General features: G+C 37.6%; 1 protein-coding gene across 1 annotated transcript in view; it reads right to left on the reverse strand.

The window, feature by feature from the left end:
• LOC126262308 (uncharacterized) overlaps positions 1–27133 on the reverse strand; it is a 248561-nt gene that overhangs the window by 21001 nt on the left and 200427 nt on the right. Inside the window, exons 7-9 of the mRNA XM_049958852.1 lie at positions 24275–24374; positions 15214–15359; positions 13394–13533 (exon numbers count right to left, since the gene is read on the reverse strand). Of these exons, the coding sequence (XP_049814809.1) occupies positions 13394–13533; positions 15214–15359; positions 24275–24374 (386 nt within the window). The remainder of the gene's footprint in view (positions 1–13393; positions 13534–15213; positions 15360–24274; positions 24375–27133) is intronic.

Here is a 27133-nt window from a genome sequence, read left to right on the forward strand (position 1 = left end):
CAACCATCAATGCACAACTACGCAAAAACACTTTGGGAGACAGAAATGTCCTCACGATGGAAGAAAGAATCTTCATTGAAGAACTTTTTAATCAAAGTAGCAGCTTTCAAGGTACAGAGAGCATATACCACAGAGTCATGACCAGCTTTCTGCAGAATTTTACCAACATTTTTAGCATGTTATCGGAGCATCCCCACTGGAATTAGCAAATGATGTATGGTCTGATGACCAAATGCCTAAGGAATTCAAAGAGGGAATTATAGTTGTAACACTCAAAAAGGAAAATGCCTAGAGGATGGAGCAAATAAGGCCTACCAAACTCCTCAATGCTGACTCCAAAATGCTAATAGAAGTGTGGACAGCATCAAAGTCTGAGAATGAATGGTTGTGACAGTTTGTTCAGAGTCATTTTGCTGTCTCAATACAATAGTTATGCAATCATTTAGCCATCTGAGTCCTGCAGATGGAAAACCTAAGCCTAATATAATTCTTGTGCATGCACTACATTCCTCCACTCAGCCCTTGCACACATCCTACTATGGGCCTTGTGTGGTCTGCCAGCTTAGTAATGTAATTAATAGCAGTGTGACATGTAACAGCACAGCTGTGGAAATGATAAACATGGTGCTTGCATACAGCAAAACAGATTGCAATGGGAGAGCTACTGCAAGATTGTACGAGGAACATTTTCCAAGCAGACATACCCCACATCATTTTTTGTTTACAGCCATAGAGAGGCCTAAGAGAAGCCAGAAAGTTGCATGGAGGTATTTTTTGTCCATGGTGTGTCCATTGTACAGCAAAGCAGTAGCACTTTGTGCTTGGTACATGAGAATATTATCCCCAGTCTACTGTTTGCCCTCTGGTAGGTGTCAAAATTTGATGTGTGTTGCCCATGTTCAAGTCTAAAACTACAGTTGGAGGAGGATGTGCTGACAATGTTCAAAAGTGACCCAGCCACCAGCACTCGGCAGGTGGCACAGGCACAGCACACAGGTAAAAGTGCTGTGTGGTGTGTTGTTTATGAACACCAGCTCCATCCATACCATCTTTAGAAAATCCAGCATTACGGGAGGTGGACTACCCATGACAGGGGCAGTAGTATTTACAGCAGTGTATACTCCAGCCACAATTCTTAAGCTTAGTACTATTCGTATTTACTTAAGATGGCATATTAAACTTGCACAATGTGCATGTTTGAGAAGATGAAAATCTGCATGCACAGGTGATTTAGGATCACCGACATAGGATTGATATTGACCTCTGCATTGGGATAATTGGTGACCATATCTACAGCCAAACAGGATAACAGGACCGATCTATCTCACATTTATTGGACATGTTTTGCCTACCCTAGTGGATGTCATGCCACTTAATATTCAGATGGACATGTGGCTGCAACAAGACAGAGATATAGCACACTCCGATGTCAATGTGCAGAATCACTTCAACGTCGCATATCCCAATTGATGAATTGGTCGAGGTGAACCAGTTCGACATCCAGCACAATCACCAGATCTAACAACTCTTGACTATTTTCTGTGGGATAGTAGGAAGAGTATGGTACATGGCACAGCTGTAACTTCAGTGGAGGACCATATTGCTTGAGTCCATGGAGCGACTGAAATACTTCAAAAACAACTGCACGCACTGGTTCATGTGCATGAGGCTTAGCGCCAATGATGTAGGCTCTACATTGATGTAGGAGGTATGCAGTTTGAAGCCTTTTTGTGTTGTAGGTAGCACAGTGTGCTACTCATGACTGGTTTATTGACATAATGTGAAATGCTCACCCACCTAAGACTTTGAGCTCTCCTGCGTAAATTTTCAATATTTTTGCTAACAAATTATCCATATTATATATCATGTATAAATTTATATATTATATATATTAAAAATATACAGCATATGTCCATCCAAATATTCATTTGAATATCATGTAAAATCTGGATGTAAATTGGTCAAATCTATTGAGGTTTTTGCTATCAACATCCCCCCCCCCCCACCCTCCCCCCGCTCTCTCTCTCATATATATCTAGAGATAGGGTGTTTATATTCACAGGACATGTACATTAGCATGTTCTACAGAAATGATAAGCATTTGAACCACGTCGGCTCATGTGTTCGAGCTCAACATTGATATCGCAGCACAACACCACTTCTACATCTACATCTACATCTACATCCATACTCCGCAAGCCACCTGATGGTGTGTGGCGGAGGGTACCTTGAGTGCCTCTATCGGTTCTCCCTTCTATTCCTGTCTTGTATTGTTTGTGGAAAGAAGGATTGTCGGTATGCCTCTGCGTGGGTTCTAATCTCTCTGATTTTATCCTCATGGTCTCTTCGCGAGATATACGTAGGAGGGAGCAATATACTGCTTGACTCCTCGGTGAAGGTATGTTCTCAAAACTTCAACAAAAGCCCGTACCGAGCTACTGAGTGTCTCTCCTGCAGAGTCTTCCACTGGAGTTTATCTATCATCTCCGTAACGCTTTTGCGATTACTAAATGATCCTGTAACGAAGCACACTACTCTCCGTTGGATCTTCTCTCCCTCTCCTCTATCAACCCTATCTGGTATGGATCCCACACTGCTGAGCAGTATTCAAGCAGTGGGCGAACAAGTGTACTGTAACCTACTTCCTTTGTTTTCGAATTGCACTTCCTTAGGATACTTTCAATGAATCTCAGTCTGGCATCTGCTTTACCAACGATCTACTTTATATGATCGTTCAATTTTAAATCACTCCTAATGCGAACTCCCAGATAATTTATGGAATTAACTACTTCCAGTTGCTGACCTGCTATATTGTAGCTAAATGATAAGGGATCTTTCTTTCTATGTATTCGCAGCACATCACACTTGTCTACATTGAGATTCAATTGCCATTCCCTGTACCATGCGTCAATCCGCTGCAGATCCTCCTGCATTTCAGTACAATTTTCCATTGTTACAACCTCTCGATATACAACCGCATCATCTGCAAAAAGCCTCATTGAACTTCCGATGTCATCCACAAAGTCATTTATGTATATTTTGAATAGCAACGGTCCTACGACACTCCCCTGCGGCACACCTGAAATCACTCTTACTTCGGAAGACTTCTCTCCATTGAGAATGATATGTTGCGATCCGTTATCTAGGAACTCTTCAATCAAATCACACAATTGGTCTGATAGTCCATATGCTCTTACTTTGTTCATTAAACGACTGTGGGGAACTGTATCGAACACCTTGCGGAAGTCAAGAAACACGGCGTCTACCTGGGAACCCGTGTCTATGGCCCTCTGAGTCTCGTGGACGAATAGCGCGAGCTGGGTTTCACACGATCGTCTTTTTCGAAACCCATGCTGATTCCTACAGAGTAGATTTCTAGTCTCCAGAAAAGTCATTATCCTCAAACATAATATGTGTTCCAAAATTCTACAACTGATCGACGTTAGAGATATAGGTCTATAGTTCTGCACATTTATTCGACGTCCCTTCTTGAAAACGGGGATGACCTGCGCCCTTTTCCAATCCTTTGGAACGCTACACTCTTCTAGAGACCTACGGTACACCGCTGCAAGAAGGGGGGGCAAGTTCCTTTGCGTACTCTGTGTAAAATCGAACTGGTATCCCATCAGGTCCAATAAGGTAATATGTGCCTGCAGATCTCATCGCCACTATAAACTGAAGGCAATGGATCAGTACGACTTGAGCAGACTTACAGGGTGCCTCACGGACATATGCATGAATCATACCATCAAATCAGTGAGTTTGAAAGAGGGCACATATTACCGGCATGGGAGAATGTGACGCTTCTATACAGGAATTTGCTGCTCATGTGGGACGAAGGGTTTCAGCAGTGTTACAGGTGTGTGCAGAATGGTTCACGGAAGCCTGTAGAACATGACGAAAATGGCCATGTCGCATCACCCAGACCATCCACCGAGAAGATCAACACTTCAATCGAGTGCCATTACAGAGCAGATCTTCATCTTCTCGGCTCTGGCGCACCAGTGGAACCATGTAACACATTGTACACTATCAGCGATGACCGTCACTGTTCATTATGGCACGGGTTATGTGTGTCATCCACTTCTCCACCTACCTTTGACAGATGTGCAGATTTATGCCAGATGGCAATGCTATATGGAATGACATCACTGGGGACAGGAATGGCATTAGGTATAGTTTTTGGATGATTTCAGGTTCTGTTTGTTTGACAATGATGGCCACATTTTGGTTTGATGCAGACAGGTGGAGTGGCGTCACAATGACTGCATTTGCACCAGACATTCGGTACCAGCTCAAGGCCTTATGGTGTGGGGTATGTTCAGGTACAACCACAAATTACAGTTGGTGCAAGTCCAGGGCACTGTGACCAGCGTGACCTACATGAATGACTTCCTGCAACCTGTAGCCATACCCTTTCTGCACAACACCACAGACTCCATTTTACAGCAAGACAATGCACATGTTGCTACATGAACATGTGCCTTCTTGGTGTCACAGGATGTCAGCCTTTTGCCCTGGCCCATGAGATCATCAGACTCTTTGTCAATCAAAAATGTGAGGGATATGGTGAAATGACAGGTGCAGTGATGTGATACAATACCAACAACCACAGTTGAACTTTGGAACCAGGTGAAGGCAACGTGGATGGCTATGCTGCAGGACACCATTCGTGCCTTATACAAGTTGATGCCATCACACGTGGAACAAGTTATCAGTTTTATATATCTCCGATTGCTTATTACAGTACTGTGCAAAAATTTGAAGTAAATCTTTCAGGAACATCTCGACGAAATTGCTAATAACATTTCTCCTTTATATGGTACATTGTGTATTTATACACCATATATAATCTAAAGAATATGTAGTCTACATCTGTCCAAATGATTACTACAATATTGAGTAAAAATATGAAGTAAATTTCTCAAGAACTTTTTGAGATTTTTAGTAGGGTCAGCTGTAGTAGTTGGAAACGATTTTGAGAAGTTTTGACTTTGATTTGCACGAGTCATTTTTTTTTTTTATTTTAAGATATGATAGGACTGAAATAACAGACATCAAAACAAGTTTACATTTACCCCATTACATCAGGGGCATATGATAACTGCAAACTGGATGTGGATTTGCCAGCAGGGGAATGTGTAAACCAACACTGTCATGACTTTTGAACATTTTCCTGGATGATTATACCAGTGTTTACAACTACCCCAACCAACATAAAATAAAAGTTCCAAAATGAGCAATTTTTGAAAGGAATTTATTAAAAATTCCAAATTAAGCAAATTTTTGTAACACTTTATCGAATATCATTTGGCGGTAGATGACAATCATTAAAACTGTAATGGTAGGTAACGTATTCCTTGCTAATACACATAAAGAGAGCACATAAACAAAAAATATATGGCTAAGCTTTTAAGCACATATGGTTTCAACAGGGCCAAACACAAATTTGTCAAGGGGTGTCTGTCAGGTAAATCGCTCAGTAAGCACAGCCATTTCCACTAATGCCCATCAAATATCTAAACAGTACTTTGACTGGATAACTGATGATTTGTATGACATTTTTGTATGTCAGGCAGGCAGTGACCCACTGATAAAAGACTCCTCCATCCACCCATGTGTTGAAGCGGCTTAGTGTGTTTATGGTTAAGTACACGTAAAAGTCCACCGACTGTGACTGCACCATCCTTACACACGATCAATGATGGCAAGTAAGTGTCATCTGTAGCAACACAAGCAAAACAGTTGATGATTTCTCTACCTGATCCAGAAGAGACCTCTTCAGCAACTGTCCCTCTGTCCCAAGAGCAATTGCTCTAATTGAGTCATTGCCAAACACAGACTTATCCCAGTTGTAGACAAAGCATGATTCCTCATTATCTTTTAGCCCACATATTTAATACAAATTATTCAGGTTGTTATAGAAGGTTTAAACTACACATGGATCTCTAGCATTCTTTTGGGACCATTGCAGGTGCTCAGTTGGTGCTCATGATTCTTCAAAGGAATACAAAATACAGAGGTTGTGTTTCATAAATCCTCACTAGGATGACAATCTTCAGATTGAGTTTTCAATAAATTCTGTTTATCATTTTGTTGTACCAAAGAATTAAGTTCCTCTTTGTCACAAGGATCTTCCATTACTGCATGAGTAATTAAACTATTGGCCAGTGTTGCTTCAATATGTGAAGAAACAGCTTGAGGAAGTTCAAGGCCTAATTTATCCTGAGGTACCCTTCATTTAAAGAAAAAATTTGAATAAAATGATGCAAATCCTGTATAAAAGAATAAACTGTTTGTATACTTTGTTTCTGGACTCTCATAAAAATGTAATTTCATTGATAAATCATGCACAGCCCTTGACACATCATTTACAGCATAGCTGCAATCTGTACACTTTTTGATCTAGGTTCTCAGCATTTTTCAAAACCTGTAATGAAATAACATCATCATATTGTTACACAATCTCCACTCAGTATCTGTACCCAATCATCCCACTTTGTAATTTTCAGAGGGTAAATGTAAACATGGAGTGGTTTCTTATTTTGCTTAAAATTAAATAATTTCATTATTATAATCTCAGTTGGGAATGATAAAATAACTCAACAGATAATAAATGTGTTTTAATTTAGCAATAAATAAAAGAAAATAATACAATTTTCTTTCTTCTGAAATCTGGAGCTAACAAACTGCTAGACACATCAACATAAAAAGCTCAACAATTAACAAAATTCAACAACAAAAAAGGAGATGGAAGTGATGTCAGAATAAAAAAAATGATGGCTGAAAACAATTCTGCCACAAATTACACCAACTGCCTCTCCAGCAAAATTCTATACCAGCTGCTTACAATTACCCTGACCTTATTTATTTATTTATTCCATGTGATCTGATGGTACACAGTGTGTTGCAGATGTCGGAAATATCATTTAACATTGTTAACATATATTAACGTAAGTCTATAGTATCCTAATGTATTATATTGCTCAATGTTTTCAATTTAACACCAACAGCAAGATTACTGTTCTAAGTATTCATTTACAGAGTAAAAACAGTGACACAACAAATATGACTTCACGGCTTTGCTAAATTTTATGCTGTCTTTGATGGACTTAATACTAGTGGGAAGATTGTTGAACAGTTGGAGGCCCATGTGGAAAACTCCCTTTTTACACAGTTGAGTGTTTGCACGTATAACATGCAGGTTTGCATTTTTCCTGGTGTTGTGTTCATGTATTTCATTATTTTTTACGACTCTGGGGTCAGTTGGCACTATGTGTTTTCTGAAGAATTTTAGAGTCTCAAGAATGTAGAGGCAAGGCAGTGTAAGGATTTCCAACTTTCTGAAGATGGGTTTGCAGGAGTCTCTGGGTTTGCTCCCAGTAATAATCCTCATTGCTCTCTTCTGGATTCTGAATGTGCTCAGAGCAGTTGGAGCATTTCCCCAGAATATTACACCATATTTTAGGTGGGCTTGTATGTAAGCGTAGTATGCACTGGTTAATGTTTTCAGGCTAGCACATGTTTTCAGTACACTCAATGCATAACAGCCAGTACAAATCCTGGCATTTACCTTTCCTGTATGTGTATTCCATTTCAGGTTATCTTGAACCCACAGACCTAGGAATTTGAAAACAGTGTCGGTATCTATTGACTGGTTATTTATAGTGACAGATGGCTGAGAGGAATTTGCATTTTGTGTTGTGTGGAAGTTCATGGAAGCTGTCTTTTTGTTGTTGATAGTTAATCTGTTGATTTTTGCCCAGTTGCTGAGTTGATCAGTAGCCAAGTTCACAGCTTTTTGTACAGCCTCTGTATTCTCCCCTTTGAGGAGTACAGTTGTGTCATCAGCAAATATTATTGTTTTGTGTGCATCAATATTCAGGCTCAATTCATTAATATACAGGAGGAAAAGTAGGGGTCCCAATACTGAGCCCTGTGGAACACCTTGCTTTACAGTTTTATTACTTGATAGTATTTTGGTTATTGAATTGCTTTGTCTATTAGTATATTTCATGCTGACTCTCTGCATCTGATTGGTTAGGAATGTAGCAATCCAGTTATTTGCAATTCCTCTGATACCGTAGTGTTCTAATTTTTCCAGTAATATTTTGTGGTCAACAGTGTCAAAAGCCTTTGACAGATCCAGAAATATGCCTGTTATGGGTTGTTTTCTATCTAACATTTCTAAAAGCGTATTTATGCAATCATATACGCAGTTTCAGTAGATTTGTTGCTTCTGAACCCATGTTGAGCTAAACTTAGTAAATCTTTTTTTTTTTTTTTCAATGAAGTCCATCATTTTTTTGGACATTATTTTTTCAAAAATTTTAGAAAAGCAGGATGAGATTGAGATAGGCCTGTAGTTATTCATATCTTTATTATCACCTTTTTTGAAGACAGGAATTACTTTAGAAAGTTTCAGAGCTTACAAATCCCCTCCTGACCGTAACAATGTTAAACATCAACTGGTCTTTGTATAGTAGCAAATATTTTAAGTATATATTTGTGTACCAAATATATTTAAAAAAATTAGCCTACGTCTGTCTGAAGCTTCATTAGAGTATCATGTAAAAATTTGAAGTAAATTGGTCAAGAACTTCTTGAGATTTTTCCTAACAATGTTTCCTGTTTATGTAGTAAGCATATATTTATATACTACATAAATTAAAAAAATGTAGTCTACATCTGTCCAAACATTTATTACCATATCATACAAAAATCTGAAGTAAATCAGTCAAGTACTTTTGACATATTTGGTAACTACATTATACAACGACTTGTCTTTATATAGTAGTATAGATTACAGAGTCCTTTGGGAAAAGACAAGTAGCAGTACATGCATCAAATCTCAGATTGCAAGTTAATGATACTAAAAGAATCCAACACAGAAGTCATATGTAGAAGGGCTGTATAAATGAAATAAACTGTGAGACAATATTATACAAAGGAAAGAGGAGATGAAACAGAAAATTGTGTCAACAGAGCACTGAAAGACATAGGTCAAAGCAGAGTACCTGCAATAGATGGCATTACCTCAGAATCATTAAGATTCTTGAGAGAGCCAGCCATGACAAAACTGTTCCAAATCCTACATATGACAGATGTTCTTGTTGTGATCTCCAGTCCAAGCACCGGTTTGATGCAGCTCTTGAAGTTAATCTATCCTGTGCAAGTCTCTTCTCTCTATATAATTAGTGCAACCTACAGCCAATCTGACCTGCTTACTGATGATACATGAGCTTGTTAAGCTCTCAGAAACCAAGAGAATGTAATAACTCCAATAACAAAGATGACAGACACTGTCAGGTGTGATTATGACTGAACCATCAGTTTAATATGCCAAACTAATGTGAATTATTGACAAAATGAATGAAAGAGTGGTAGTGGCAGATGTGGAGGAAGATCAGTTTGGATCTCAGAAAAATGTAGCAACATATGGAGACATACTGACCCAATGATTCATCTTGAAAGACAGATTAAAGTAGGACAAACCCACATTTATAGATTTGCTGATTTATAAAAAGCTTTGGTACTATTGACTGGAACACATTCTTTGAAATGCCGAAGTTATAAGGGATAAAACACAGACAGCAAATGGGTATTCAAGACTTGTACAGAAATCAGGCTGCAGTTATAAAGGATGAAGGACATGTAACGGAGGCAGTAATTTAGAAGGGGCTGTGGCAGAATATTAGCCTATTCCCCATGTTATTCACTCTGTACTTAGAGCATGCAGTAAAGTAGCCAAAGAGAAATTTGAAAAAGGAATTAAAACAGGGAAGAAAAATAAAAACTATGATGTTTGCCAATGAACCAGTAGTTATGTCAGAGACAGCAAATTGTTTGGAAGATCTCTCAAACAAAATGGGTGGTGTCTTGGAAAGAGGTTATGAGATGAACATCAACAAAAGTGAAACAAGGGTAAAAGAAAGTAGTTGAATTAAATATGGTGACGCTGATGATATTAGGTTAACAAATTAGATATTGCAGTGCCTTTGTTGTTAAGAAGAACAATTCAACACTCCTTCATACATGCTCGCATGACTGAAGGACCAAGCACTGCAGTGACTACAGCTGTTATGTATTTGCAGTTGTGAATATGAACAACCATCAGCTGTATAAGTGAATGACAGCTATGAAAATTTGTGCCAGACAGGGTCTCAAAATCGAATTTCCCGCTTTACACTAGTGGTCACCTTAACCGTTTTGGCTATCCATGCATGACTCATGGCCAGACCCAAACTTCCATTTGTCATCATTTTGCATCATGACCTGTACTTGTACACACATTATGTAATTGTCATACAGGGGAGGACATCTTAACTGAAAATTGCCATGTGCTGTTGGCAGATAAACACAATATTGCAGTGCTTGTGTTGTTAAGAGGAACGATGCAATGTTCCCTTGGACATGTATGTATGTTCGCAGGAACAGGCACTGTGATGACTACATCTGTTATGAAATATGAATGAACATCAGCTGTATAAGGGAATGACAACAATGAAAATTTGAGCATGCAAGTCCGAAGAAACATTGCATTGTTCTTCTTAACAACACAGGCACTGTAACATCATATTTATCCACTGATAAAAGGCAGTGACTTTCAATTAAGATGTCCTCCCCTGTGTGAGAATTACGTACTGTGTGTATGAGTCAGGTTGTGATACAGGAATGACAACATATGTAAGTTTAGGTCTGGCCATGAGCCATGCACTGATAGCAAAAATGGTTAAGACAACCGCTAACGTAAAACGGGAAAACTGGGTTCCAGTCCCAGAACAGCACAAATTTTCACTGTCATCATTCACTTATAAAGCTGATGGTCATTTGTATTCACAACTGCGAATACATTTCATGTGTAACAAATTAGACACCAACAGTTATAAATGTGATTTGATACTGTGAAAACAAAATAACTGACAATGGCAGAAGTAAAGATACAAGGCACGAACTGATAAAGCATTTCTGAAAAAGAAAAATTTGTTAAAATATAATGTAAGTTTAAGCATTCAGAAGTCTTCAAAGAATATATTTGTTTGGAATGTAGCCTTGTAGAGAAGCCAAAAAGATGGAAGATAATCATTATAGACAAGAAGAAAATAGAAGCTTTTAATTGTGGTGCTACAGAATATGAGTAGATCTAGCAACTAGTACCTAATCAAGAGGCACTGAATCAAATTGGGAAAAAAGATTGTTTTGATACGACTTGACTAAAACATGGGATAGACTGATGACATATCTTAGGCATCAAGTAATGGTTAACTTGGGAAGACAAGAATGGAGAGTGAAAATTATAGAGAAAAGCCAACACTTGACTACTGTAAGCAGGTCTAAGTGATGTATGTTGGAGTAGTTTTGCAGAGATGAAGAGACTTGCACAGCTGGAGAGCTGCATAACACATCATGAGACTAAAGAACACAACAAGCAGCCAGGAGTTACTGTCTTGGATTTTAGTAATTACTGCACTTGACTGTAACTACTAGCCTGCCATGTAGTTGCACACAGATTTATCTTCCTTATTCCAATTCCAGGAGGCCTCACTGTCATATGCCTGATTTAATCTTGACAGCCTAGAAGCAGTCATGCTGGAACCATGTGGAGTGTTGCAATGTCTGTGTCATAGCAGGAACATGACATGAGGCATTACAAACAACACAAAGACTGGTGCTGTGGAGGCATATTTTTTATATTCAAAATCACCATTTTTCTATCCTGTCTGTTGAAACACCCTCATATTTTTAAACAAAATTAGAAAAATACCTTATTATCCATTCTTTTATAAATTATGTGAATATCTATATACAAAGACTGAAATGTTCTGTTAGCTTCACAGTAAGTAGCAGTGGTAAAACTGCATGACAAGCAGTAATGTACCATAAATACAGACGTAAATAATTATTTCCTCTGAAAAACACCAGTTTAATCAAGTGAATATTAATCTTTCTTTCCAATGCATTTGGTCAAATTTAACTTCCATACCTGTACGGATAAACAGCATTAAAAAATGTAGTAAAGATGAAAGTGTTGGCTTATTTTGCATGTATTCATTCCATGTTGTATTAAGGGTTGATCTTCTGGAGAAGTACATCTTCAGTAAACAACACACTTATTCAGCAGAAGTTAACAGTAACAATACTGTTTAAAATAGATAATCATACAACTTGCAGAAGCCTTTTTAAGGATCCTGGAACTCTTATACTCACTTCCGAATACTTTTGCTCCATAGTGATTTATGTTTCTGGTAACAAAAATATTCTGAGCTGAAATGTGATTTACAAGACATAAAAATAATTTTCAAGTGCATGTTATCCCCTTGTCTAGGTTCAGAATGCAGTTATGTACTCTGGTGGGTGTATCAAGCAGAAATATTATATGAGGCACTATTAGCAAAGCAGTGACTGGTGCTGCAGAGGCCACTATTGCTACTTTTGCACACTTCAGAAGAAAATTAAAAACGAATCTCATTAGTCTCTCTTTCTACACATCAATTGGATATCGACTGAAAAGTTCTGTTAGCCACAGTTCACTGTAAACCTGAATGGTAAGTAGTAATATACTATAAATAGCACCCATTAAAAACAGACATCACTTTTAAAAATACCACTGTAATCCGAAATATATATTAAGTTTCTAATAGTAGATAAACAGCAACTATATAACATAACTGAGGAGAAAGCAGCTCCCTTTCTAATTTAATCAATTAAAATTTAGACAGCAAAGTGTGAATAGTACCAATCAGTATATTGACAGGTTATTGTTAATGCAGTGTACAAACTAAGTTTTTATCAAAGTTCGAGTCTCGGTCCGGCACACAGTTTCAATCTGCCAGGAAGTTTCATATTAGTGCACATTCTGCTGCAGAGTGAAAATCTCATTCTTCTAAGTTTCTATCATTTGCTTGTCTCCTGTTAGTGTACACCTTGACCTGTTCTACATTCCTGAAGGTATGCAATCTTCATTGGATCTACAGAGCGTGATAATGTATGAATGCACAGAAATAGGCTTTGTCTTCTGCCTGTTTCTAAGCGGTTTTATTTTCCCTTGTATGCCAGAAACAATTCTGTTATAACCATCATAACTTCCTCACACATTACGTTAACACTTCCTATTAGATCTTTTGTGACAAAATTTCAGACAATTGTATTATACTTCTTACAGAAGCCACATGAGGAAATATGTAGACCATCTAAACAACAATTCACCAACTGCAAACAGCAATTGAATGGGATGCACAACATAAAAAAACATAAAATTTCTGGAGTGTGTAGTAGTTTGGTAGCATTAAATTTCTCTACTGGCTTTAAATTCACACAGGAAAATGTTTCTCATAATTTACTGGTATAACCAAATGACACAAGTAACATTTAAAATTTACAAACATAAACTTACTTCAGCGAGTTGCAATTCCTTCAAATCATCCAGTGTAATTTGCTCCATCAATTCGTGACTCTGATCTGCAGTGATGTCCACTTTGGAACCAAGGATGTAATAATCTGAGTTTGATTTCAAAAGCACTTTCTGTTCTCCACCTTAGAATAATAAAAAAGAGGAGAAATCACTGATGATGTTATTATGGTAACCACGGGTCAACATTCAAAAGTCAATTTTACTATCACTGAACTTCAAATCATGATTACTCAAGTGTGAGAAGCTCTCTGATATGCAGTGTGTACTTCAGTGTCTCACACCACTAGTTGCAATGCAGTCATGTTAACAATTGTTCTTCAGTTCTTGTTCCACACATTCCTCAGGATGCTAGAGGTATTCTGACTCTTTGTGAGCTAGTGAGGCATTTAAATTTTGAAGTGATCCTTAAAATAGGACAGTTTTCTTTACAGTATGTATCAGTACTGTCCTGCTGTAACCTGGATATAACTGTACATGATGCTGCATAATGATAAACATTTTCAGAAGGACTGCTTGAGTTGTATGTGTCATGTTGGGTAGTGGGTGTCTGTAGCCCTTCCAAAGCTTCAAGAATATGACAACTGTTCTTGTATACCTGCCCAATCACTGAACTATACAAATATAAATTCTAAGGAGTAAGCTCTGGACACCTAGCAGGCCATATCCTGCAAAAGATTATACAATTACCAAAGAAATCATCCAAAAAATGAAACGGTTGTTGGCCTACAAGTGCAGATGCTCCATTTTGTTGCAACCTGCTGACTTGAATTTCAGACTGAATAAGTTGAGCTATTAAAGATTTCATGATTTCAGTGCACTAATGTCATTGTAATCCATGTTATATCCCATTCTTCTGAATTATGAACAGGGGGTAGCCAGTATTCCAGACATAAGCGGTCTACCTGTTAACCTACATAGATAAATAAAACTGCTCCTTGCAATACTCAATATGATATAAGGATGCCATCAAAAATATGAAGAAAGCTGTCAAATAAATGGCAGCCATTATACTAAATACTAGGTCCATATCTCTGAACTGTAGCACTACACATTAGATGTGGAAAGAATATTCAGTTCTTTCGTAGAATGTTGTGCCACAATTATCCACAGAAATAACCATATAATGGAGATGTATATGAACTCCTCAATGCCACAAAAAGTCTAATCTGAGATTGAGGATCTACTGGTTTGATGAGTATCCACTATCTGTGCAATGACATTTTGCAGTGAGATTTTGAAGCATTACAGTGTGTCACCTTTACATTTAGCAGCTTTACATAATCATTCTCTGCACAGCATCCACAATTTTCCCTTTCTTACAAAACATAGGTTACCATGTAATAACTGCATTCCAACACCCAGCTCAGTTTAGACATAACTATCAGTATTGCTAAGCAAAACTGACCAACTTGTGGAGGAAATTGTACTGTGGCAACATCTGAACAAGTCACTTTTTTGCAATATCATGCACAAAAACAAACTACCAAAAAAACTACTGTGTTATTCAATTGCTCATGCTTCTAGGAGCCCTGTATATGTCAGTCACATTTTGAACATGACTACAAATAATTAATGTTTACCATCTCAAAGGAATTGTAAATAACACAAGCCTATGTTTACTGTGACACAAAAATTTGAACTAAACAAATAATGAAGTAACAATGGAAAATAAATACAGTAACTAAGATTAATACTAACAGACATTGTTTCACAGCAAAATTTAAATATATGACAGAATAATCACGTATTACATACATTATCACATTTATACCAAAAAGTGTCAGTAGTGTTGAAAAACGTACCTGTTTGAATATCCAATGGCGGCTCTGATGTTTCAGACTTTGACAGCACAGTGTCAAATTTCTGGAAATTATATTCACATAAAGTATTATTCCTAGGAAGTCTGGTGTTGTGTGAACCATCTTTCACATTTCTTGCTCTTTGTCTACTGAAATTACAAAATTCAACATGATCTGTCAAAATTTCTCATTAATTTGGCAATAAGCCACAATAAATACAGGGGCAAGTAAAACATCTTCCAATTTTTTGTATGTTCACCCTGATAAATGCACCAAAATTGGTAAAGTTTTCATATGAGGTTATCTGGAAAATGAAGATCTAAGAATAAATGAAAAGGTTGAATTTTAACATAGTGTCTGATCATTAGAGGCGGAGGAAAATCTCATTGTCTCCTTATCTCATTCCTGCTTTTGAAATATATAACTTAGCTTTTTATGCCAGCAACTTCAGTGTTGAATAAAATATAACTATTGGCCAGCTTTTTTTTTTCATTTCAGGAACCACTACAACACGTCTTACCTACAATATCAACACTGCATACTATTTTATCATAAATATGATTATTTCAGATCTCAATCTCACTTTAGTTCCTGTTTCTCCCTCAGTCACCGTATCAAAACGTAAGGTAGACATCAAGATTACATTTTTCTTCATGTGCAGGAGATATGCAAAAACATTTTTATTATTTATATATTTTTATTATATTTCATTATATTATTTGGTTTGTCTGAGGTTTCCCACTTATTTTTCTTAATCATCACAGCAAAAGATAGTCTATGATTTTTACAGTGAACATATTACATAAATCTAATGAAAAATATTTGGTGATCAAGAGAAGTATGACAAATATGGTCATGGGCATCTCTCAGATATGTGGAGGGTTTTAGTTAGGATCGATTTATTTTTTATATAATGTGATAAGTTAAAACACTTTTGAAATTCAGAATTAATGGCCAGTTAGAACAAAATTGAATATATTCAAAAGCAATAAAATTTATACAGTTGGTTGCACTGTCTCTATTGGATGCAATTTGGCTCCTACACCCATGAAAATGCACCTTACAGAACAACAATGTTAAAAAAATGTACACCTGGACAACTTTCCTCAATTTAGAAAAGATGGCAAAATAAATGTGTAACTGCTAATGTTTATCCCAAGAGATTCTTATAATTTACTCAAAAAAACTGTTGAATCAGTCAGTTAACACATAGCGTAATTCACTTACTAGAACAATTTTATTAATATAAAATGAGAAACATAGAAAAAATATAGAGTGCACCACCTGAGAGGGGGTAAACCTACCATCATTGAAATTTTCCAACTCAGACACTGATCATGACTTAGCTTATCACTAACTTGTCAACTGGTGTAACCTTAGCCAGGAAAATATCATCACATTGTTACAATAAATAATATCAAATCTAACTAACTTGAGTGGTCTAAGAAACCTCTTATCATTCTGGAACATTAGTACTTGTTTTGTCCAAGATGTTCATGTGTATTTAATTTATTGGTACTACTGCATTAACATACAGATATAAAGTGTGTGTGCAGGAAGATTACTATTGCAGTTTGTCATCATTTCAAAACAATAAGTTCTTCAAATGATTTGCCAACTGTTTCGCCAAAGCAACCCTCTTACAACACATACTTCATTCAGTCAAATTCAAACTGTCCAAAACATCTCTCATGGGATACATGCCTGTTTGCCATAATACTACCTCCTCTCTCTGCTGAGTCACTTACTATTAACTATTTACTTATTTTGTCTGGTTCACATTGATTTTCACTCTGTGATATGCTCCAACCTCCCCCCCCCACCTCTTTTTTAATTGAATTGAGATTCCCAACACATTATCATTAATCCAATATCACTTTTAGACTTACATAATCAATTACCACAAATTCCATTTCCTGGACCTTCTTTGGACCACTCTGCATTATATCATGTACTAATAAGCATTCTCCTCATGCCTCCAAGTCATCTAACTTCATTAATGTGTTACAAAGAAAACTACAACAATGTTATGAAAAGGATGGATTTCTGCTCAGAGACAGGCACCACAAAAAGGCTGCTATACATTTGAGCTTTCAGCCAGAAGACAGTTTGTGACAGGCATATGTCTTGATTTATCTAAAGCTTTTGACATCATTGACCCTAATGCCCTACTGCAGAAGCTTGACCAATTAGGAATTAGAGGTATATCCAATGAGTGGCGCAAGACATACCTATGTGGTCACAAACAGGTGGTCAAAGTGCAATATACTGACCATAACAAAATCAGCTACTACTATTCAGGATATGAAAATGTGAAATATGGCGTCCCTCAAGGATCAGTATTAGGACCCATTCTGTTTCTCCTTTATGTCAATGATCTTATGTACAACAAGTATTGCCAAACTACCCTCCAATTTGCAGATGATACAAGCTTCCTTATTATTGGTAAAACAGAAGAAAAACTTAAAGACTCCGCTCTCCAAACAATGAACAGTGTAGAACAGTGGTTCAGTACAACAAGCTAATTATAAACAAAGAAAAGACAGTAGCACTGAACTTCTATAATGTAAAAGGAAGACACCACCCAAACATAGAAATAGAACTTAGGGACAGAGTTTTTGACAGTGTTGACAGCACTAAATTTCTGGGACTCTGGCTCCAGAACAACAAAAAATGGGAGGTACACATTGAATATTTGCAAAGAAAACTAAGCAAAACCTGCTACATGATACGGATCTTAAAAACTTGTTGCAGCAAAGCCAGCCTGTTAAATGTATACTACTCCTATGTGCATTCTGTAATTAAATATGGCATAATCTTCTGGGGCAATACAACAACATATATTAACTTTTCAGGATGCAAACGAGAATACTAAGAATTATTGAAGGGGTAAACAATATGAAATCATGCAGACCCATATTCAAAAAACTGTCAGTTCTTCCTCTTCCTTGCATTTTTATCTATGAAACATCAGTTTTCATCAAACAATATATCGATAGACACCCAGATATCTTATTAAAAAATGAAGATATACATGCACACAATACAAGGCAAAAATCTAACCTTCATATGAAACAGGTGAGAACATCATTGTGCCAAAACGGCACACTACATACTGAGATAAAGATTTTCAATAATCTACCTAACCATATTAAATAAATAGGTAAACTCTGTAGTTTTAAGGTTGAAGTAAAGGAGTATTTAATTGATCATTGCTTTTACAGTATGACAGAATATATAAAAGCCAAACAACAAAAATAAAGATGCATTATTAATATTCTACTTTGTATGTTGCCTGTAATGTTTGTTGCATGTATGAATCTTTGCTAAATTACTTCAATATCTAGTCCTTAGGATTGCAATACAAACTGTATTTTATCTTGTATATACCTAACCATGTCCAATATCCTTGTATATTTTCTATACATATAGGATTTGAAGGACTAAATAAATAAATAAATAAGACCTTCTTCCAAAGTAGAAAGCACACACACATTCGCACAAGCACAACTCACAAACACATGACCACTATCAGTGGCCACTGTCTCTGAGGCAGTCCATCCTCCCTGACCAGGGGTAGTGGTCATATGTGTGTGAGCTTCCTGGCCAGAGGTAGTGGTCATATATGTGTGAGCTGTGCCTGTGTGAATGCGTGTGTGTGTTTTCTACTTTAGAAGAACTTCTTTTCTCCAAAATCTCAAATATATAACAGTCTTTATACTGTGCCAGTCTGCGACTCAATGTCTCCTTTATATGATGAGTAGCATGCTATCCTTTTCATATTGCTGTCACTTCATTCTGGATTTTCCATTGTTTGATTTTACAAAGAAAACTATCATACATATGTAAAGTCCTCCTTGTCACCTGAATCCCTAAGAAATTTACTCTAAGTTCTCTCAGCTGCCATTTGAATCACCTAATTCTTCTGTGTCATCAACTTAATGTTTCAAATTAAAGCTCATACTTCTCCTAACATTCTGCACCACATACTTCCTCCCTTTTAATATAGCTTCATATCTAGAATGTCCCTCAAGCTTAATCACTTCTCGGATTGCAGGTATATCAGAAAATATTTATTTATGTTTTTGAGAAGGATCACCTACAATAATTTAACTCACTGCTTACTCCTCTATACATCATTATTCATCTCCCATAATCCTCTATTTCTCTCTTCTCCTTCAATAATATTTAATGTCTCTTTTCCTTACACTCTTAAATCAACACATTACTCATCTTTCAAATCAATGCAACTCAACTTCCACACACTCCTGTCTGCCTTCATTTCCCCAGAGTATTCTTTACATTTATTTAATTAAATTCTACATGCAGTTACCACTTGTATTATTGTTGCTTTTACATCCTTAGACAAGCCTCTGACTTCACAAATAATAGCCACTCCTGATGTACTTTTCTCTCTTTCCCACAGATGTGACTCCTTCCACTGCCTCTCAGAAAAAGAACTACAACTGTATCATCCAATTCTTGAGTTACTTTTACTGGCTTCTTTCCAACCAGTCATTGACATTGTAATGTATCACTTCAAATAAATGAATGCATATAAAGCGAATAAATTTTAATGCTCCAAAAGCTAATTGTTTGGAGACAGGATACGTTCAAGTGAACACAGCAGCAGCACATTAAAAAATATAAATAATAAAAATTTAATTTTAAATGGTATAAAACTCCTAATTGGCCGAAGATAGCTCCTTTACCTGCTATTTTTTTATTTCTTTTAGAGTCAGGTGAAGAGTCATCATTGGGGAGTGAAATAGCTAGGTGGCGCAGACTGTGATAATATGATGTATAATACAACAAATGATTTGCATTATACAGAAACAGTAATTGGCTTTCGTAATACAAAATTTAGAATGTAAGCTTCAACTTGTACAAACACAAATGTGTAAATGATGGTACACTGATGGCACACAATCAACATGTCACCAAACCAATTGCTTTCCAATGTAGTTAAATAGCTGAAACATGAAACAATTCTTTGCCCATGATTAGTTAAAGATATCAATCACTTTAGTAGTTAAAGAAAAACATGTCCGATCTTAAATAATTGTATTATCATACCAAAACACCAAAATACCATTGCAATGGCTTGGGGGCTTTGAATTTGCCCCTTATGTATCCACTGAACATGAGTTAATGTCCTGAGGTCTTTTACCTAGACCTAATCTCCAAGACAGCAATCAGTACAATCTCTCTTTTTCTCTTTGATGTGATTATAGAAGCTTTCTGGTAAAGCATTAATTTTACTTCTTGTACCTAGTTAAGTCTTCACAGCTTCATCCTTTATTCTAAACGGTTCTCTTTTACTTCATCCACTGAGTACTGCCCTTTGTCTGTAATTTGCCATTATTTGCTTTCTCAGAACACAGTCAACTTAACCCCTCCTCCACTGTTGTGTATGTTCCACAGATTTCCCAACCTGTCCAACAGATTCAGAATGTAGCACTGATTCAGTTGTTCTGTGACTATTACACTTTGTCCTTGACTGATAATTTACTGATATGTTCAGATTAACTAAAAACACTGTCTTCACAAAAAACAAATGCCTATATTGTATCGTCCCCTTTTTCTCCACCAACCTTCGTTTCTGCCCATTTTACTTTGTCTATGGAGAACCCATTCATCAGTGTGTTTGGCTTTACTAACACATTGTCCTTGTCAAAACCAAAGTCCTGTATAATATCTTGCCCTTTCTCATCATCACCACCTTCTATCTCTTCTTCATCACCAAACAATCCCTCCACTTTATTTTCATACTCTTGTCTCAAATATTCTTCCATTCCATCCTGATTGGACTACAGTTTACCAACTGACACCTCTGCAGTTGCTAAATGACCCCATTCCAGAAACACAACAGGATCTCTAGTTTCTTCCCAAATCCTTCGGCCCCTCCCGTGGGCTGCCTAGAGAAATCATTCCCAACCACAAAGAAACCCAAGCCCTTCACCTGTTTCTGATTCATTGATGATATCTTTGTGATCTGGACTAAGGGTGAGGACACCATATCCACATTCTGCCAGGACCTCAATATCTCCTCCCCCAGTCACTTCACTTCACCTGATCCTCCTCAATGTCAATCTCCACCTCAAAGGTGGCTACATCAGTACCTCCATCCATATCAAACCTACCAACCACCAGCAATACCTCCACTTTGACAGCCGTCACCCATTCCACACCAAGAAGTCCCTTCCATACAGCCAAGCTATTCATGGCCATTGCATCTGTAGTGATGAGCAGCCCTCCTCCAAATATACCAAGGGTCCCACTAAGGTCTTCAGAGACAAAAATTACTCTTGCATCCTTGTACAGAAACAGATCTCTTATGCAGTGTCTTTGGGTGACCTACCACCTTTCACATTCCCACCATCCTGCCACAAAGGAGCACTTCTCTCGTGACTCGGTACCAGGACTGGAGCGACTGAATCACAGTCTTCACTGGGTTTCAACTACATTTCGTCATGCCCTGAAATGAGGAATATCCTACCTACCATCCTTCCAATCCTTTCCATGATAGTATTCCATCACCTACTGAACCTCCATCCCTATTCCATCCCTTCACCCAACTCCTTGCCTCATGATTCATATCCCAGTAACAGACCTAGATGCAAGACATCTTCAATACTTCCTCCCACCACCACCTACTCCATTCTTATCACAAGCATCACCTATCTCATCAAAGGCAGGCCTACCTGTGAAAGTAGTCATGTGATCTACAAACTAAGCTGCAACCATTATTCTGTCATCAACATAGGCATGACAACCAACAAGCTGTCTGTCGCGAATGGTCACTGACAAACTGTGGCCAAGAGACAGCTGAACCACCCAGTTGCTGAAAATGCTGTGCAACACAACATTCTTCACTTCAATGACTGCTTCACAGTCTGTGCCACATGTACCTTTCCTACAAACGCCAACTTTTCTGAATTGTGCAGGTGGGACTCTCTCTGCAACGTATCCAACATTTCTGTAACCCCCTTGCCTCAAACTTCAATTGTCCCTTTCCTATCCCCACCCATTCCCTCTGCTCCTGCTCCAGCACTACACTGCCTTTTATTCCGCCAACACATCAGTCTCCCTTCTCCCCCCCCCCCTTCCTCTGCTTCTCTCCTTTTCCACTCTCCTTCCCCCCTCGTTGCCCCCCTCAAATCACCCTACTGCACATAGCAGCTCTACCCTATCTCCATCATGCCTCTGCATGCTCCCACAAGTAGCACTACAGCCTCCCCCACCCCTACCCTGCTATTCCTTCCCTTCTCTGGCCCAGCCTCCTCTTCACACCCCCATCACCCAGATTGCTTCTCCCACCAAGCAAAATCTGGTCTTAGTGGCCAGACAGTGGTCATATGTATGTGACTTGTGCCTGCATGATATGTGGTGAGTTTTCTATGTTAAGAGGACTTTGGAGCATAGACTCAGATATTTAGCAGTCTTTTTGTTGTACCTGTCTGCAATTAAACACATCTTCTATATAATGAGTAGGAACCTGTCCTTTTTCATAATATTGTCAGTGCATAACTACTGCCATCTCAAAACCCTTGCTGGTACACCCTCTCCATGCAACTTTCATAAAACTGCTCTATTTCAGCCACCTGAAGGTATTTTCCTTCAGGCAGGGAAACTATCTTTCCCTTCATCTAAAACTACATATTTAGCTGGTTATTCCTTATTTTAATGATCTTGATTGTTCCTCTTCTTCTGCATCTAAAAGAAGTCTCTGCTTCCAACTCTACTCCCTTTGCAATCTGTATCCTACTGTCTGTGGTTCACCCAAAGTCCATTATTGTGTGGTTCTCTTCTCAATACTGTTCCTGCCCATGCAACAGCAGGAGCTAATTCTTGTTTCTCAGACCTTCTCTCTCAAGGTAATGCTGCCCCTCACTTCTGTTTAGAGGTCTAACATTTCCACCCATACTTTTCATCCATCCCCCTGTCAGGTTTGTAACCCTCCCTGTCTGGTATCCTCTGTCTATAATTTCTATTATTCATTCCCATTTGGTTTACTCAGTAGGGGGTTGTAACTCTCACCATCCCAGAAATAGCACACTATGGATTGCTGTTTATCCTTAGACCCAAATTCAGGTAGGAACTTGGACAAAAAATTCAGATAATGGCTCACAAAAGTTCCATAACTTTAGCCACACACCTATGTGCATCACCATCCAAATGACTTTTTATAAACAATGCTTTATTTTTATCTGACGAACAAATGGTTTGGCAGAAGAGCCTTTCCCAAAAGACCATCCCATGCTCACACTACAACCCCTTCTACTGTTAGAACTAAAAAAACAACAGTACCCGCATGCTGAGGGTGCACAGAAGCAAAACTTATAGATTTTAAAGGTATTTCAAAACGCACATATTTTATAATAGCACTGCAGGTAAGCATCCATATTGGGAGTGTCTCTTGCAATGTTTCGGCCATTCATGGTTCGATTCATAGGACATGCTCAAGGTCTGTGGTGGTAGTAATAACAGTAATAGTATAGGAGTATTCATCTGTGGATCCCTGTTACAAGGATACTTGATGTGTCATGGTATTACAAATTAAGAGGAAAAAAAAAAAAAAAAAAAAAAATCATCTGTGCAGGCATTTACGTAAGTTTCAGAAGGATGGAATAAACAGTTGGTATGGCCTTATTGATCTAATACAGTTTCCACATGCTTGAGTAATATTCTGGTATAGAGTAAGCCAAGTATTTTGTAAGCAATTTTGAATATTGTGTTGCCAAACAGTTCTAAAAAAAAGCTTGTTGAAATCACCTTGATTCTGAGTTTATTCTGTCATGTCAAGATCATTTAATTATTAACTGAGATAAAGAACATATACAATATTTCCTTGGAATGATGACAAACAAATGATAAGCTTTCCAGTGCTTAACATCCTAGTTCTTTCTGGATTTGAGACAACAATCAGAAGGGCAATTGATAGTTTCTTCACAAATGAAAAATTGAAACACTATTGACTAATTTTAAAAAGTAATTTCTTACAAATAAATAAATACCCACAGCAAGTTACAAAAATTGGTAATAAAGCATGTAAGTCACTCACATCATGTTGCCTCTCCTGACCCGATGCCGAAGCTGCTGCAGACATTTGTCAATAATCTTCTTCCATGATATATCTGGTATATCATAAAGAATCCTTAAAGCTAGAAAAGAAGAAAGATAACCAATAGGAATGACTTGACTGAAGCACTAAATGGTGATGAAAATAGCATATAGGTAATTACGTGGTGGTTGGCAGTAACACACTCATTGGCACCTTAGTTACATTCTTCCTCATAGTAAGTATTTATTGAACATCAGATATATAATTGAGCCATACTGATCTATAACTGCTATGGTGGTTCTAGAGTTGTTAACTGTGAGCACTCTGTTTACTAGCACAGCTGCTTGATTTCTCATACTACAACAACATTATGCTGAACAAAGCTGTTTCTTAAGCTAAGGCTTAAGCTACTTACTTCTTAACTTTTGATTTCACTTATGTTCTCTTTTACATAAATTCTGTTAAAGTTAGGGGCATTTCCTGAAAAGACTTTGATATGTAACCTGTATAAATAAAAGCTTGAAAAGCACTACTACAAGCAGAATAATTCCAGTAACTGGCACTTTTGTGGCAGTAGCTGTGCAATTTTTTCCACTATTTTATACTTTCATTTAAACAATATACATCTTCACTGTTAATTAATCACCAATAATTCTATTTTGCAAAGTGTTATATGTGTACACTTTAACATTGTTAGCACTGATTGCAAATATCCATATCCAGCACCATTCATTGTCATGTGTACTATAATTGTCAGTGTGAATGCATGATATTATATGGTTTATTTTTTTAATTTTATAAATATCAAAATGAATAACGACCAGCTGCCGAATGCACCGACAAAGTCTCTCTTCAAATGCTAAAAGGAATGTACTCGTGCCTCTTGGTAAATGGACAATGCAATTAACATACCAAATGACTGAACTCCACTCTGAAATGTGCATAATACTATCATCATTGCATCCAAATGTGACTAGAATCCTACAACCATCTCATTTTAAATCTGAAAATTGTAGGGGAGTTATTGGACTTTACCACATACAAGATCTTGAGGTTAAAGATGCCACAAATAATGCATTACTGATTCTTAAGAGATTTACTGAAGGTGTTGTAGTTCCCAGGATTTCAAATAAATTTATCAGGTTAAATAAATAAAAACAAAAAGAAACTGATCATCCATTAGAGTCACACATCTGATGAGGTGTCATTCTGAAGTGACCAAGAGTACTGCTGAGATAAAAAAACTAGGACACATTCGATCTTGCCCACTACAGGATAACATCATTGGTATAGCCCAGCAAGTACTTATACCCTGACTTCCATAGTTCAGCTTTCAGTTTCTCTCAGTTATGAGTCAGTGTTTCAGCAACTAGTACCAAGGTGAGCCATGTGACACTCCGACCGCAGCCTTTTGAGATGACTACGGTCTGTGATGCCATAGCCAACAAGATCTGATGAAATCTGCTGCTGCCTTGTCTTTGCCATCGCTGATGTGAAAACTTTGGGCCTCTGCAAGCCTACCTTATGATCCTTGGTGAGCTGATCAACCACTGTTGTTCCGGGGAAACGAAGCAATTGCTGCCTCCCAACTCACAGCTGACTCCAGCACTGCAAACTGGTCTCTCACAGAAAGGAGGGAGAAATAGAATGAGGAAGGTACATTGGGGAGAGATTAAAAGTTTTCTTTAGTATTTTGGTGAAACCATAGCTAAACACCTACCATCATGAAGGGAAATCAATGTGGCTCCTTTTGGGCACTTGGCATTTCTTTCCTGTATTTAGTTGATTTGGAATGCTTTAAAAGTATGAAGTGCAGTTTGCCTATTATACTTGCTGTTAAACATGTCAATCAACAGATAAGTGAAGCTACTACAAAATATACTCCAACATCATCTTGCTCCTTATACTCCAACATCATCTTGCTCCTTATGCCGTAGGCTAAAAATGCTTTTGCTGAATGTGTGTGTGTGTGTGTGTGTGTGTGTGTGTGTGTGTGTGTGTGTGTGTGCGTGGGGGAGGGGGGGGGGTAAGGTTGTTGTTTATGGGTGCACAAAGGCAAAGTCATCAAAATTAGTAGGCATAAATGCAGTTAAAATGACTAAAATTGCATAAAAAAGGAAAATACCCTCTTCAAATCTCATTCACAGTCACCTGCACAAGCACAATAGCTCACAACCTTTAAGATAGTGTGAAGATGGTCAGATGTTCTAAAAGTGGCAGTTAAAACACAAGTAACACAAGAGGAGAATAGCTAAAATAAGTACACAGAGAAATGTGACTGGCTGATCACCTACAAAGAACAGAGTGAGGCAAGCCACCCCTGATACCATATTAAAAACTTCTCCATAAAATTTTAGGGAACAAATCAGACATTTCACAAAGCTTTAAAAGTTGTACCACATTCATTTGATTGTCAGTTAAAATAGAGGAAAAATCTGTCGGTAAATTAATTGCTGCCCTCTTGTCTGACTATAAAAAAATAGACTACTAAAATGTCGTTCACTGTGAACCATACCCTCAAGCACTGCACATTAGAGCAGTGATACTGAATGTACAGTCTGCAGAGGCCTGGGGCTCTTTTAAGCATCATATCGAAGCTGCTTTTATAAAAGTTATTTTTTCTCTCAGTGCATAATAGCTGAAAATGAAGTGAGAAGCAGCATAAAAAACCTACAAAAATGCTACAATCAAAAACTACAAACAAAGATTTAATTTTGCACACTGTCTCACCTCCACATGCCACAAGCATTCCATTATGCTCTCTCCATCTTTCTTCCGTTCACAAACACTTTGAACTGCCTCCAAGGATATCATCAGCTTGCTATCTATGCTTCACCACCTGGGGCTAGATAAACCCAC

Source organism: Schistocerca nitens, chromosome 6 (assembly GCF_023898315.1).
Source record: "Schistocerca nitens isolate TAMUIC-IGC-003100 chromosome 6, iqSchNite1.1, whole genome shotgun sequence".
Lineage (NCBI taxonomy): Eukaryota > Metazoa > Arthropoda > Insecta > Orthoptera > Acrididae > Schistocerca > Schistocerca nitens.